The sequence below is a fragment of the Neopsephotus bourkii genome, unplaced genomic scaffold (genome assembly GCF_033783945.1).
Source record: "Neopsephotus bourkii isolate Nb327-2 ecotype Australia unplaced genomic scaffold, CSIRO-AGI_Nbou_v1 NB_845, whole genome shotgun sequence".
Classification (NCBI taxonomy): Eukaryota; Metazoa; Chordata; class Aves; order Psittaciformes; family Psittacidae; genus Neopsephotus; species Neopsephotus bourkii.
This window is the reverse complement of record NW_026901341.1, coordinates 1,374,203-1,390,752: the sequence shown is the minus strand read 5'-3', so window position 1 is coordinate 1,390,752 and position 16,550 is coordinate 1,374,203. Positions and strand designations below refer to the sequence as shown.

General features: G+C 45.3%; 1 protein-coding gene and 1 long non-coding RNA gene across 3 annotated transcripts in view; one reads left to right on the top strand and one right to left on the bottom strand.

Moving 5' to 3' along the window:
- Positions 1–16,550, top strand: part of LOC133213756 (uncharacterized) — a 532,499-nt gene that overhangs the window by 468,541 nt on the left and 47,408 nt on the right. The gene's annotated exons all lie outside the window — the stretch shown is intronic.
- SLC1A4 (solute carrier family 1 member 4) overlaps positions 10,762–16,550 on the bottom strand; it is a 32,253-nt gene continuing 26,464 nt past the window's right edge. For both annotated transcript variants that reach the window (XM_061356222.1, XM_061356221.1), the window contains one exon: positions 10,762–14,786. In XM_061356222.1, coding sequence (XP_061212206.1) covers positions 14,552–14,786 — 235 coding nt within the window. In that variant the 3' untranslated portion in view covers positions 10,762–14,551. The remainder of the gene's footprint in view (positions 14,787–16,550) is intronic.

Here is a 16,550-nt window from a genome sequence, read left to right as displayed (position 1 = left end):
GCCAAACTCCCACCCAAAGTCACTGAAGGCTGGCAAAGACTAATGGGTATTTTCTTGCTGATTTTAGACCTCAGGACTGTTTCAGACCTGTGTTTTTTAGCACAAAGGTTCCCCAGCAAAGACAAATTATTTCACCACATCTATGGATGCAATGGTTCAGCAGTAATTCAGCAGTAATCCCTACACCTATGATGTGAAGTAGAGCTTGCGTACAATGATCTCATTTGAAAGTGGCTCATTTCTAGTATATGTGAGAAGCTGGGATAGGAAGAATCTGTTCGTCAAAAAACTTCTACCTTCTTGGTGGGAATATCCATGTTTTTGTACAGAACCAGATCCATCAGGAGCACCAGCTGTGTGTATCCAGAGTTTTAATATGCTCATAACCAGTGTTATGCTGTTAGCCAGAACTTTTGGCACATCAGTTCGTAATTTGTTTCCACCTTGGATGGTCTCACACTACAAGCCAGACAGTTAATACTCTGCGATGAAACCTGAGGCCTGGACGTGCACCATATGCTCTTGAATAGCATCTACGCTATCTCTGGCATCAGATTTCAGTCTCACAATGCAAATGGTTGGGATGGATGAGATATCAGCAAATGCAGGGCATGGACCTGACCTATTTGTTCGCAGAGCATTGCTAGCCAGATTGCTAGAGTACTGCAGGGAACAGAAAATCTGGTTGTAATCACTTTGCCATCTCTTGGCGTTATCTGCGGGGAGGATTTGCCTGCATTTGGAAAACTGTCCCATTTCTGATGCTATGCCTCAGAGAGCAAGAGAGTTAATATTACATGGAACGTGTTAGTACACCTGCCTGTCTTCCAGTGTTATCATCCAGATGGGAAGGAGTCACCGCAAGCTGCCTTTGCTTCTGTTGGCTACACTGAAGTGTTGACTATTCCTCTCCTGTGTTAAAGCTGCTCAGGCACTGATTTGTAAAAATACCTATGTTGCAAGCCAACAGCAATGCATTCCAGCTCCATAAGGACAGCCTGGCTGGCAAACTCTCTCTGCTTAACCCCTCTCTCAAAGGTGGTTGCAGGGAGAGGTCCTTCTCCTCTTGAGGCTAACAGCCCTTTTCCCAAAAGTCAGGATTTCCACCTCTTGGACTGTTCTCCTTGTTCTCCTCTTGATTCTCACTCTTTGGGCCACATTTCTTTAATGCTCAACACCTAAATCTGGTCCAAAACTCCAGCATGGGCTTGGCTATAATTAGGCAAAACTGTTATGGTAGTCCAGGATGCATTCCTGTTTACACACCCTCATATAGTATCTGCCTTATTCATAGCATTGACTCATGCTTCCGACTGCCCTCAACTTCCTGCTCCTGCTCCTTAATCCACCATTTCCCACCAGTATTAGTGCAGTTACTCACATCTAGATCAATTTCCATGTTTCCCAGACCCTCTCCCAGTTCTTTTGTTGCTATGAATTTCAGCCCTGTGCTTTGCCATGTTTGCAGACCTTTTCTTCCAGGTGGGACCTGCAGATTTTCTCTGATCCAACATCTGTATCACTAATTCACTAATTATGGTCCTGGGCCTACAGAAGGCCCCTGAGGAATCTGGTCCTTCACCTGAACAGTCACTGTAGTAGTGTCTAAATAAGCAGGTTCAAACTGAGCCATGTTGCTTTAGTTTCTTCATAAGGTTATGAAAAGGTTCATTGAAAGCCTACAAACTTTCCCTCACTCTTGTAGAACATCATAGCTGCCACTGCGCTATTGCTACATATTCCCTAAAAAAAGGTAGCTGCTGCTTTTTCTTCCTGATTTTGGAGAAGCACCCGAAAATGAGACTGAAGCACACCCAAGGCAGCTGAACAAATGAAACATGTAAAGCAGGATTGATAAAGAACAGAGGGAAAACTAGAGTGACATCTATTTTAGTGCCAACATTGAAGTGCAGAGCAATGAGCTTCAGTGCCAGCAGCTGGGCAGCTTCAGAGCTTTATCATTCGGTTGCTCAGGTGGACAGAGCAGAAGGATTTAGCCCAAGAAAAAGCTCAACTAGACGTTGCACTTCTCCTTCCTGGCCACACGATGTACCCATCACACCACGAACAGCCTGGATGGACTGCCAGCAGCAAGAGACCCGGCCACAAAGGCGGGTGTTTGAAGGTTGCAGGACACAGCATCTCCTTGCCTCTATGCAGCCCCTCTATACCACCCCATAGGCACAGAAGGGCTTAGGGGATGAAGGGGATGGAGTTCGTGTGGTCCAGATGCTTCACCTTTCCTCTGGTTGGATGAAGGTGACACATGGCTGTGAAAGCAATAGGAGCCAGATGGTCAGGATGTGGTGGCAGCTTTTGATCAATGTGAATTATAATGGGAAATGAATAATTGGAATTATTTTTGCTTTTTAAACATGAGGTTTTATTGTGATTTCAGTAAGGGACTTATTTTTCACTTTTAATTACTGGAATGTCTTGGTCCTTTGTCATTTGTATGTGGTCATGAGCAAAATCCAGAGGTTCTTCAAAACCGGAGCTGGGATCTACAGGAGCCAGTTGTTCAGTGATGAGATCTGTAAAAGCGATGTTGGGATCGGTATGAATGAAAACCCGTTTCTGTAAGTGTCAGAAGAAATAGCAGGGCAGGGGGGTTAAGGATAACTTATACCCATAACTAAAGGCACCATTCCCAGCAAAAACAATTGAGACTATGTTGGTTTTGTCAAGCCCACAAGGACTGCACACTGATAAGCCCATAGTACACACAACTCATTCGTGAAAGACCCTCTGTATCACATCCCATTCCTTCTCCTGGCAGCCCAGCAGCAGCAGAGACTGCAGCCAAGGATCACTACAAAGCAACTGCCAATTCTTAAAGATTATTTAAGAACTGTCCCAAAATTAAGAGGTTTAGTGAAGACTTGACAGCTATCATCCCTTGTTGTGTATGTTGCATGCAAGTGACTGGGGCCAGATGACTTGAACAATCATGTTTCATTGCTTGTGAGCATCGAGTGAATTGTATCTATAAGAGAACAAGTGCAGGCTAGTAAAACCAGCTTGAAATGTAAATAAATACCATATTCCCCTTCTGTAAGATCTCATATTGAGTTTGCCCACACTGGTTTTCTACCTCAGCAAGAATGCTACTGCTAAAAGCTCAAAGCCTGGTGTCTTCAGGATGCTTGGTGAGTCAAATTACTTGAACTGATTAATGATGCAGTACCAGGGAAGCTTAATCTCAATGATTTGGTTGCTGTTGGTTGGAACCCACTCAGTTGTGAATGCTGGAAGGCCTTCCTCAAACTCCAGTAGCTGTAGGCATCGCCATCTGGTTACACTCTAGCACAGTACGATGAAGAGAATCCAGACCTGCCTGATTGTGTACATGCTTTGGTGACACAGTGATTACAGTCATTTACATGGCATTGCTGATCAGTATCCTGCAGAGACAGCGAAGTCCTGTTACCCAAGCCTGTGGAGTGGCTTTGCGTTGCATCTCCGGTCCTAGGTTTCAGAGCCAGTTTGTAATTTGGCTGGTCCCTGGCATATATTTTGGCAAACCCAGCCCTTACAGTCATGAGGATAACTTTCCAAATGTGGAAATAAATTCCAGCTGCCACCCTGCTTGCCCAGCTTAAAACCACAGGTGTATTCCATAGCATGATGGCTTGACTACCATCCACAACGCAAGAACTTGCAAGAACAGCAAGCTAGCCATAAGCTTGTCAAGCTGTATTCATGCACATCACAGCTCACAAGACACCTGAGAGGTACAACATACTTTAACATTCACTTGAATGCTCATAATGGGGAGGTAGCAGAGGTTGATTTTCAATGAGCTAACATCCATCCACATGTTTTAAAGATGACCTCCTAGCACAGCTCTACCACACTAGCTGTTTGACTCCAACCATTCATTTCACAGCAGAACAAAGTGGTGGTGTCTTCCCTTTAACTAGCTCACAAAGCACTTCCCTGTTGTTATATGTATCTTAATCAGACAAACTGGGGATTGAAATAAAAGGACTAATGAAGAAGGACTAATCTGTTCCTTGGCTGTAATTGGATTTCCTCTGCAAATATTAAGTTACAACAATAGCAGTGGCTTTTGTTATATACTTAGTTTGAAATGCTTCTCTTTGTGTGAACTAGACAAATGTATATTGTCTGCCCAGACATTTTAGAAGGCAGAAATGAGGAGCACATGTCCAGATTGGTAGATGGTAGTAGAAATCACCACTGGGGGTTGGAACTAGATGATCTAAAGGTCCTTTCCAACCCTAACTGTTCTATGATTCTATGAAAACTGAATAAAGTCATTGAACTTTAATTAGAACTTCTTCCAACTTTTATCTCTGTTGAAATATTGCAGGAAACTTTACCTGTTTATCTATAATGATGCTTAGCAAGCTCCAATAACGTCTGGCTTGAGTCAGCTGGGACTCAAGTCTAAGCCTTGACTCAGTTCTCATTAAAGCCATCATTCCACATTTTTCCACAGGTCTCATAAAGCTTCATGGGTTTCAAATGGCAAGGTGCTACAGCTCTGACAACCATCACTTACCTGCTTGGTTCAGGCAACATCTCTGCATCCACAACTGACAGAGGCTGAGGTGCAAGAGGACATGTCTGTCAACTGCTGGTCTAGGATTCCTCCAGGTATCTCTTTGGGGTTTCAGCTAGGAAGACAAAGACAAGACCATGGGTTGAGATAGGCTTTTTAGAAGCTCCCACATTGATGGCTTCGTAAAATGTACATACCAAGGCACAATACCAGTCACAATTTGTAAGTCATACTTGGGCAGGTCTTCAAATTATACTTCTTTCTTCTGGTGCTTGCAATTCTTGCAACTACTGCACTATTATTAGTTCTGGGACCAGAATTTCATGCTTGAAATTACCCACACTACACTTGCATAGATTTCCTTCAGGATTTGTGATGTTCTGTTTTGTGCATCTCAGGATAAAGTCTACCCTATGGAGATACATAGGCTTTTAATGGAAAAGCTGTATCAAACCCATTTTGATAGCAAACCCAGGCCCTCTGCCCGGGAACCAGCACACTGCTCACTGTGTGTGTCAAATGCAAAATTACCCTGACCTTACCCCTCCAGTTGCCTATTGCAAAGGATTTGCTCCATGATTCCTCCCACTCGTCAATCCTCCTCCAGGGAACAAAGTCCCTTTGCTTGGCAGAACAGGCAACAGGTCTGTCAGCCCTGCTGCTCCACTATGGCACACATCAATACAAACACCCACTAATCTGGGCTCTCCCAAAGGCCCCTGAGAGCTGAGTACCTGTGCAGAGGGCTTGCAGAAATGCTACCCTGGGTAGGCTTGCCCTGGATTCCAGGGAAAGGGGTTAACTGGAGTGGTATGCTGGTAACCAGTGACACCAGCATGCAGGTAAAGGGGGGATGCTGACAAAGGGCACCGTTTGGGAAGCTGAACTCAAATACCAAGTCACAGTTCTCATTCAGGGGCATTTCCAAAGGAGTCACAGAGAGCTTGCTTGGTGACAGAGCCCAAAAGCCTGGTCCAGCAAGGCAACAGTTGCCTATGGAAGGTTGACCCAGCTACAACTCTGGATCTTCTCCAAAGAAAGATGGAAACGTGAATTCTATTCGGAGTGATTTTTATTTCAGGTTGAGAAGCTACACAAAGTAAGAACAAATATACATTTCCATGAGAGAAGGGAAAAAAGAGAGCATCCTATTGTGTCACCCTTCTAATACAACAAACCATCTGAACCTGAGCTACAGGACTGCTTTCTTCCTGGACAGGCAGGGAGAGGTTTTACCCCAAAGGGTACACTAGACAATAAACATCTGTAATACCTACCCCAGGGTCACACACCCCCAGACACAGCAATGTGGTTTGTTCTTGCATATATGCACATACATCTGTTCTTGGTAGATAATAAAAAGGCTGATACGGAGCCACATGGATCAAACCCACAGCTTTTACAGAGGAATAGTTACAGATGTTCACAAGGATCAATACATCCACATGGCACAAGTACTTATTCAATGGAGTGGTTACTCTAAGTACTAGGGTTTATCTGAAGGCCGATACCTTCATATCAGTGATAGTGAATTGTAGTGGAGCAGATGGCAGTGAGTTCCAGAGTTCATCTGTCTGTCACTTTATTAAAGTAATTAATCAAAATGGCTTAGCATATAAAAATACAAGAATCCTCCCCCCTAATTAGAGCAATTTGTGTTCATGTAGAAATAAAAGCATGCACACACATACACACATCAGAGGCAGGATGGCTGACAGACAGCTTATGGGATAAAGAAAAGAAACTCACTTTCCCTTGTCCCACACCAGGACATCGTGTTCTTCCTCCTGTCTCCAGGGATAACGGAGTCTCTCACCTTTGGTGCATAGTTGTATTCCAAAGCCAAATAGCAACTTGGAATTTGTCCTGAAGTGAGCCAGGACAAGGCACCTTTAAGGATAGTAAGGCAGATTGCATACCTCTGCTGCAGGAGACTCCTCATGTCCTAGGGTGGTCCTGCTGTCCCTGAATGTAGAGGGATTAATCAGAATCTAACCAAAATCCTCACCCTCACAAGGTGTGGGTGAGTCAGTCTCAGTTTGCTATACCCATGAAGCTAGTTAGACAGAAGAGGCTCATCTCCCTTTAGCAGAGGTACACTCAGCTATTTGTAGTGCTACAGGTGGTCTCCATCGCCTACAGCATGTGGATGACCTTATGAAAGAGTAGTGAGGATAGCAACAGAGAAAGTCTAAAAGATTGGAATATTCATGGATGGCCAACACATTCCCTCCATTGGTCTTTAGGGAAATAGTATCACCAGAGGGGCAGAGACATACTGTGGGGCAGTGCAGGGAGGCAGCCAGGGCTGGGCCAGCTTGGCAATAGTTAGACTTAACTGTAAAACATCATCAAGGAATTGCCTTAATTAAGCAGGACTTTCTTCAGCCCTCCAAAGTTTAAGCTATATCTTCATCCCCTCGTAACAGGGTGTGAGACAGCCTATGTCCTCACATGAGACTCTAGTATCTTTAATCTATGTACTATAGGAGCCTGGACCTGCTGGGGTCTGGGCAGACTCCCAAGGACCACAGCAGACTCTGCAGGAGGGATACAGAGAAGGAAAACCAATTAAAAAATGAGGATGCTTTGCTTCTGCATCAACACTATCTAGGAAAGACAATGAGCTTGAGGGCACCACATCACGAGAATACCGTGAGCATGAAAAATGACTCTAGGTACAGCCAACGTTAAACAAGTTCATGATCACCTTAAGAGGACCAGACCAAACCCCTACACTGCTAAGAAGGTATCATCTCCATCACAAGCCCACAGGCCATTGGAAGCTCAGGAAATTGCATTCATGCACATCAGTAAAGGCCCTGGCCTGTCCATTTGGTAGCATTCCTTCTGGTTCTTAAGCTACGATCCAATCCAGTTAACTCTTGCAGTATTCTGTTCTGGCTAAGCACAATTCTTTCTGTGGGAATGTAATCCAGGGGGATTCAGGCACGTGGAAACAGCTTCCTACAGAGAAGTTTTCCCTTGGTGATTTCTTTCTGCAGCCTGTAGCTGCAATTACCTTCAGTCACACCAACATGCCATACGCAGTTTAGCTTCAGTTGCTAACTTACATGCTTGCAGAAGGGTTTTACTTTCTCTGTTATCAGAAGGATCAAGTGAAAGTCATCCTAAGGATCTGAATCTAATCCAATACCAACTTTCTTGGTTTCTGTGGCTTTAGCCCACACTGTTAACTTTGCATTACAACAGGCTTGGCTCCAGATTCATTTCCTCATTCTGGTTCCTGTCGGCAGGCAAACAGCATCTGTGGCCTTGGGAAAGATAAGTACAAATGTTTCTTGAGCACGACTTCAAGAGCACTTGGTCTGCTGAAATGTCCACAGTCCTCACCTCCTGCTGGCACTGAGATCAGTGGTTAAACCCAATGAGGTTTCATTGCTGGTGAGGATGATGTAACTGCTGACACTGAGGCAGGATTTGATAGGGAACCGTACCATGAACTCTTGAATGAGATTTCCTTTACCCTTTTCCATTAAAGAAACATCCTAGAAGGAAGATAGCTCTCACTTCTTCCATTCCTCCAGAAAAGAAGGTATTATTACCCTGCACTAACACTGCTGTGTATCAATACTCAAATGTACTTATAAACGTGCAGACGTTAGTGTCTTTAGGGAGGTGACAGTTAAAAATGAACTTGGTTTCAGGATTCAAGGTTGCTCCTCGCTTGCCTGGCAACTCCTCACGTGACTCAAAGAAGCATTCTTTCACCTTTTCCTGCATGCATTCACTGCTGCAGCTGTGAAATGGTGCCTGCTGGTCACAAATGTCTGTTAAGACCCCATGCAGGGAACGAATACCATGTTAACATTCATTTCCCAAGCTCCTGCTTGGATGTGAAGACAGAGAGCTGCGCGAGCCAAATACGGCTCTTGATCACTTCTCAACAGACTCAAAATACTCAATGGCAACTGTCTCAGTGTGTTGCCCAATGCCTGGAAAAGGTTTCAGCTCATTTGCCATACCCTTTCCCTCCTCGCTGACACTGAAGCAGCAAGCGAACATGGCTTTCATCAATATGCTCACATAGATAACAACGTCTTTGTCCCCAGAGAATAATGGCTACCATGCATTTATCTGAGGAGCATTTGTCCTAGCTATCCTGCAAGGAGGAATGTGGGTCAATCCCTGATCCAGAACTGTACCGCTATGTCTGTGGTCATGGCTGGCAGCCAGGAGCAGCTTATCAGAGCTCCACGCTGACACGCTGCATGCTTCGTTGTTGCTCAGTGATGATGTGCTTCAGGAACACCAGCACTCGTGTCTGCCTCTCCCTGCTAATCCCTGGGCAGGGATTTTCATCCTCTGCTACATGCTGGAGAGATGCCTGTGCTCTTGTTGATGCTGTCTGTATAGAAATGCCAAGGGAGAGATGGTTCCTTCAGGTCTTAGCTTCTTTATCCGTTTTGTTACCCTGCCTTCTGCGATGCTCCCCTGCATCCTTCCAGCTCTTCCTTCTTTTTCTCCCCTCTTTCCACCAATACTGTCAACAAGATAACTTGTTCTTTCAGTTGAAAAGCACTTTCTCCCACTGAAACTAGACAGAAACTAGGCTGTCAAGGCTCCTAATTAATGTTGAATTCATGGTGAGGTCTGTTAATTTACCTGAACCTGTGCTTTCACAGCATGCCAGGTGAAAATGGAAAGAGGCAGATATACAGGGCACTGTGCCCCCTTGACTAAATCACATCTGCCTTTTGAAATGCAGTTCACACTGACACTAGCTCCCCTGCTTCCCCTGAGTTAGCCCAGCAAATGCATACACTAGATCTCCTTTCCATCAGTCCTTCACACTGTAGCACAATGCAATCCTGACTTCATGATGCACACTCCAGCTATTTGATTCCCTTCAGAGTGTTGGAAAGCTCATTATTATTTAAGATTTAGTGCTCTCTCTCTTAGGAGTGCTCTCCAAACCCTGCGACTCGCTATCCTCCACACTATTGCCTGTGAGACACAAGTAAAGTATCTGTAAACTCAACATCTTGTCTTTTGGTCCTTGGACTTCCTACCTGAGGCCCATTGCTCACTGCCTGTGGGAGGCTCAGGATTACAAACGATGATTCCCAACAGGAGGTGCTTTCCAGAGGCTGGTGAAAAGTGCTGTGCTAGCAAAGGAGCAAAGATTCAGGACTGGGGACTGCAAATCTCTGCAGAAAGAGGAGGTGGGTTTGTACCTTCTAAAAGCACTTGAGGACGTAACCTATAACATACGGCAGGGTGGCCAGTCACAAAGATACCAGGGCGTTTGACTCGACTGAAAGAGGAACTGCCTAAACATCTGTGTTCTTGCTGTAAAATACAGAGGAACCACAGCAGAATGAGTCTAAGAATGGTGACACTGAGTCACGTCCATCTCTGGCCCTGGCCACAGCAAGTACCCAGCAAAGAGCATAGGAACAGAGTGAGTAAATAGGAAACCTTCCTGCCCCCCATACTGTCCCTCCAACCTCTTCAGGCAGTAACAGGGCTGCCTGGAAAAGACAAAGCAGAGGTAATTTCACCAGCTCAGGTGGCACTTTGGCTGGCTCCGTATTTCTGTTATGTCCAAAGGGCACAGTCATTTATCACATCCCTGCAGGGGAAGCTCTGGGCTTGGCTCTAGACTGTTCTCAACACAAAACCCACCCTAATTGCACAAGACACCCCCAGAAGGGTTTAAAGCCCTTTGTAATTACTGCCTCTTGTAGTGTAATCACCAACACACCAGTGAGACCCAGCTGAAGCTCGGTTCCTAGGAATAATGGGTCTTTACTGAAATACCAAGCACATCATAGCAAGGCAGAATGCAAACTGCTTTTCCAAGGACCAGCTGGAGCCCTCAAAACTTTGTCCAGTCTCCCGTTTATACCTGAGCATCCTATATATAGAACCAGCATCAGGCATTCCAGGAAGTGGGATGAGATCAGGCAGTGATGGATAAAGCATGGAGTGGAAAGCCAATCCTGGAGAAGAATAAATAAAAGATGGTCCAAAACAGTCAAATAAACTTCACTGAAAAAGAGAACGTAAAAGTGGAAGAATAAACAGCATCAGAGACAAAATGGGAGTTCATATGCCAAAGGCTTGCAGACTTGTCTCTTCCATATTCCTGTACCGTTTCCCCCAAAAGCAATTGCTGTACTAGAGGGCAGGACCCCAGCTGTTTGTCTGCTTTCCTAAGGAGAGAATTTGTACCTTAAAGAAAGAGACTAAAACCAGAAAGAAAAAAATTAGTGTTTTCTCGACGGAATTTATTTCCTCTTGAAAGAAGAAGCAAGTGGCTAAAGGCTTCCACTGGACAGTCACATTGGGAGGACATAGCACACATGTCCGGTCCAGAGGCATTGGAGTGAAGTACCACACCGGCACCAGGCTCTGGAGTGCCTGGGTGAGAGCAGAGCAGGTACCACCGACTGTACCTGCACCGCTGCTGAGCACATTCTGAGCTCAGCCTCTGGAGTGAGGCTGAAATAGGAAGCTCCCAGTGTAACACATTGCACTGCAGGTCAAGGACAGCATCCGAAACGCACCCCTTTCAACAGCCCTTTCAGTTCTCTCCCAGTGGCCTTACCCACTTGGAGCACATGGCAAGTCTTCTGTCTCATCGGGCTTTCGATCAGGATTCACATCGTTACAAGGGCAGTTCCTGCAATGTGTCAAGTATCTTACAGTCCAAAGGAGTGTAATGTTGGGTATTTCACATTTGTACCTTAATCAAAAACAATGTGAAGCCGGGTGGAGAGCCCTAGGAGATGCGGGATGGCTATCATGAGGAATGGGAACATCACAGACAACCAAGAAATGCTATTTCTGACACAGATGACACAGAAAAGACAAAGAAGATCTTTTGACAAGCAGTAGTTACCCAGCATTCCTGCTTCCATAGATCCCTCTTGCTGTGCAAGAACAGAACTGGCATCTCTGTAAGTCTAAAGAACGGCTTCTGTAAGATTACAGGTTTCTGGTTAAAACCCAAATACCAGTGATTCATATAAACCCCACAGCACCTATTTTGAGGAGAAGGAGTGTTAGGTTTCCTTGGTTAAATTCCTACTATGAGAACAATTAAGACTTCCTTAAATCTGACTGCTCTAACAAGCTTTACATGGGACTAGCCACTCCCATTGATGCAAAATGTAGGGACTGGGAGAGGCATCCTTCAGCAAAGACTCTGAGATTCCGCATACTGGGAAATACTACGGCAGCTCTTCAGTATTGGCTTTCATTTACCATTTCCTGGGATCTGCTGCCAGAAGGACATGGGCGACATGGTCTAATGTGAGGCATCCCTGCCCATGGCAGGGGGTTGGAACTAGATGATCATAAGGTCCTTTCCAACCCAAACCATTCCATGATGATTCTATGATGAAGGAATGTGCTGCAGCCTATGGCACGCTATTACAAGTGAGGCGCAATCAAGCTGCAGCACCACAAGGAAGAAAGCAATGGGAAGGTGCTGCCTTTGAGGAAGTCCAGCCTTTGGACTTGTCCAGGAGAATACTTTCAACTGTGAGCAATAACAGCCTTTGGGTTAAAAAAAGTAAAACTTGGGAAATATTCTAGTCTACAAGGGTGCTGTGATGCTCCATGGGAAATGTCATGAGAGTGCTGCCTGCTCTCACGTCCTCATCCCAGCTGCACGTGTCATGGTGAGGGAGAGCATCAGAGGAGCTAAGCTGTCTGAAGGGGGATAAAATGCAACTACAGAACCCAGCCCACAAGGCACAGTCTTGTTTTTCAGCTTCCTTGAGACAGACACATACTACTTTAAAATCAAAGTATTTGGGGTTCTGGTGCATTCAGATTTTTCAAATAAATACTTGGGTTTGGGTTATTTTCTTTAAAAAAAAAGGTTTTTGAGACCCACATTTTCAAACCTCCAGCATTTTTCAAAACACATCTTATTTGTTGACTTTCACTGTCAGCTACAAAGTGCGCTTTTGGTTTCCTGAGTTGAAAGGAGTTGGGACGAATCTAATGGGAGGAAATGCAAAGTTTCAGCGAGTCTTGATCTGCTAAAAATGGAATAATAAATACTGGGCAAAGGATGTCCCTAGAGAAAATTGTGTTTGTCTCCTTCCATTCTGAAGAGGAGCCAAGGAATGACCAAATTTTGTGGATATGGCTATAAATAAACTGGTTAAAAAGAAAGTCCACCTGCAGTTGCTCAGTGGGCTGACTAATGCTTTCCTACTTCAATTGTTTGCACAGCCCTCCTGCACTTGACTGAAGAGCCACGTTGGATGCACTCACTGTGTTTTCCCTCAGAGGCAGCCACATCTCACTCTGAGCATCTTTTTTTGCAACGCTCATCGTGTCCCTTTACCAGGAAGGATGCTTTGCAAATTGCATGAAACTGAAGGTGCCTTTTCCTAGTGCCGTGACCATATGCATCAGCAGCTGGGTATCCTTCCAAGATAGCTTCCTCTGAAGCAAGACAGGAGAAAGAAAAAAGGGAGACTCAGCATTACTTTATATCAAAGCTAAGTGTAAATGTATATTGCTGAATTAACAGTGTGGAGACTGACTATATGCAGCCATCTTGCTAAAGTAGCCAAGAGGAAGTGTCGCAAGTCCAGGCAAACCTTGGCATATGCACAGATATAATTTCATAACTATGTGCTGTCCAAAAAGCCCAGATAAATCAATAGTAGTTTTGCAATGAGTTCTGCTGGACTGTGTTCAGGTTCGGGGTGCAAATGCAGCAAGTAGGTTGTAAAGGGGAAAAGATGGAGTCAGAATCGAGAAGCGTTTTGCTCAGCCTCAAGCAAAGGTTACCATCTGCTGCTACGTGTTACCCTGGCCCAGCACCACCCACAAGTACTAAATGTTAAGCTGCTGCCAGAAAAAACATTTATAGAAGGACCAAACTCGAGGAACAGGTACGCAGCTGCCCCAACACACACATCACTGCCCTATGTGGGGTTATAAACCCACCTCTTCCCCTTTCCAGCCAGCACTCAGACTTGCCTGTCGTCAGTTCCCACATGATGTGTGCTCAGAGTTTTTCTTCCCCTGTTCAATTTTGCTGGAAGAGGGATATGATGTAACTTGTTTGGACTGACCCATTAAACAAACAGGAGTAGCACATAGCGTGCTAGCAAAGGAGTCTGCGTGAAGGGAACTGACTTCTTGATCTCTTGATGCTGTCACAGGCAAGCTTCTTTCAGACCTATTTATGCTGGAACAGACTTGACATTTTCTTCAGCTCCCGAGAGATTACTTTAACAAAATTTGTGTTTCCTCTGGGTTTTTTTCCTTAACAGCTTGGTTAAAGGAAAGGAGAAAACCAGTCCTTGATCTGCATGAAGATCTATGTTTGGTCCCAAAGTTTGGGAGTGACTTACCAAAAGGCAGAAAAGCTGCTATGAGCTGCACTGCAGGGAGTGGAATGGAACAAGCTATTAATTCAGATATGGAAAAAAAACAAAGCTATTTTTCAGGACATATTTGATGTTTTTAAGGGATTGGAGAAGAGAATGGAAGAGGAAAAGGAGTAGGCAAAAAATGTTGCTTCGTATCATGTCTGTAACGGTCAATACATGTTTCCAGGCCAGAAACGAAGTTCAAGCAACATTTTCCCCCACTCTGGAGTTCCTAGCCTGCATCTCCATTCAAACAGCAGCACAATAAGCTTACTAATTTTTCCCTATCACAAGCACATACTGGGTTTGTCTACTTCCCCACCTCCAACCCATATGAGCCTTTACTAACAGAAGCCTTGTTAAACCAGAAGTTTCAATGGCAGTTTCCACGTACATGTGTATGTGTGTGCGTGTGCAGCACATACACATGTACACACATGAATTATCAAAATACTACTATAAAGGGAGTGTTCTTTCTCAACACCCCTTCTCTGCCCACCCCACCTCCCTCCCCTTCCCTAGGCCAGCATATCCCAAAACAGACTGGAACTGAAAGCTTTCAAGAGCCATCCAGCCCTTGTTAGCACTGCAAAGGTCTAGGTGCGTTAGCAAGTCCCTGGTCCACCTCTAGGACACGTGCTGACGAACAGCATCATCACAATACTGATTCCTTGGATTCAGGGTCTGCTGTACTGCTCGTGTTGGAGACTTGGTTTTTGTGGGTTACCAAAGGCGATGTTTCCGCTTCAGACTTGCTGTTAGCAACTGCTTCTACGTTGACTTCCTTTAGCTCCTGTTCTTTGTCTTTCTTTTCCTTTTCGTTCAGGTAATTGAGGATGCCTGCTCCCAGGGCATCCCCTTCCACATTCACAACTGTGGTGGTTCGGTCCCTGGTTAAACAGGAACAAGAAACAAAGCAGCAGGCTTTTAGCTTAAGAGAGTTGCAACACAAGAAGAGGAGCTGATTCAGCCCTGTTGATCCACTGGCTGCAGTGGAGCTACGCAAAGGAGAAGTCATTACAACAGGTATTTGCCACAGAAGTATCATCACCATCTCAGAACCAGAACTGTGCACCACAGCTGGTTTAAGGTCAGCCCAACTGTTACTATCAGCTGGTTCTGGTCTCTCAGTGGGTTGCAGCAATGGTACTACTCTTTCTCAGGCATCCCACTTTTTCCAGCCCACCTCCTTCCTCTTCCCCTTCCCCAGGTGAGCAGCTTTCAAATGCAAGTTCAGAGCAGGAACTTAATTTGGGCTTATCCAGAAGGTGACCCAGAGCACTCAGCTCTCTTTTTAACTATAGAGACTTGTACCTTAACCCAAACGCCTACTGAAGAGGAGCAGGCAGAATGACTCCGTTCTCTGGATTTCTTGCCAGTAGAAGCTTTGGTCCCATGTCACAAAACTACTGTGTCCTGGGGTCTAATGGAGGCAGTTTATGGGTCATAGAATCATAGAATAGTTAGGGTTGGAAAGGACCTTCAGATCATCCAGCTCCAACCCCCCTGCTATAGGCAGGGACACCTCGCACTAAACCATGTCACCCAACGCTCTGCCCAACCTGGCCTTGAACACCACCAGGGATGGAGCATTCACAATCTCCCTGGGCAACCCATTCCAGTGCCTCACCACCCTTACAGAAAAGAACTTCCTCCTTATATCCAATCTAAGCTTCCCCTGTTTAAGTTTGAACCCATTACCCCTTGTCGTATCATAAAGAACAATTTCTTCATGTGCCTTCTGAGACTTCTGTTGGCCATTCTGGAGCCTACCTTCAACGTGCTCAACTTGTAACTGTGGTCCTTTCTGGTGATCACACAGCTGGTACTAAACAAGACACGGGACTCTCCCTCCCTCCTTTCCCCTTTTGTTACCACAAGGCTCAGTTCCTTGATCAGAACACTGCTGACCACAGAGGGATGCTACACATCTTGAAATGAAGGCAGCCAGCGTACACAGGCTGAGGGAAGCCAGAGTGAAAGGAAGGGGAAGGGTTTCACTCTCGCCTCCGAGCACTTGTAGAAATCAAATCTAATACTGTAATCCCTTAGGAAGATGGGATACAAATGGCTATCCACTGCTTTGCCTGTGTCTCCTGTCCTTTGGAGGTGGCTGATCCCCAAAAAGCGACAGCCATAGAATTTGATGGCCCTAATGAGGCCATAGGAATATGATTACACTCCACAGACACATGTGGTGTGGGAAGGGAAAGAGAGCTGTCGCCTCCCTCAGCTTCTGCAATTCAAGTGTCCTCAGGCATCCTCATTTCCACATCTGATGTGGAAGTACACACCTATACAGAGAGGCTGGTGTTTCCAAAAAGCAAGGCAGAGGGATTATGTACAGTCTAAACCAGGAACTGCCCAGTAACCCAACTGGAAAAGACCCCAATGGGATTCACATCACTTGACCCACACTGACCAGTCACTTCAGCCCACTGCCCAACTTCAACCAGATGGCTTGAAAGCAGATTATGTGTTTTAATTATCAGATCATGCCTGCTCCACTAGCATTTAAACTCCAAGCATGCTGCAATTCATGAGTGCTCAGAGGATCCTTCCAGTCTGATTTCCTGCTATTTGAAGGACAGCAGCCAGCCAGGCTTGTTCAAGGAAAAGCAGATACCCTTTTCCACAGGGCTCATCTAAGATAG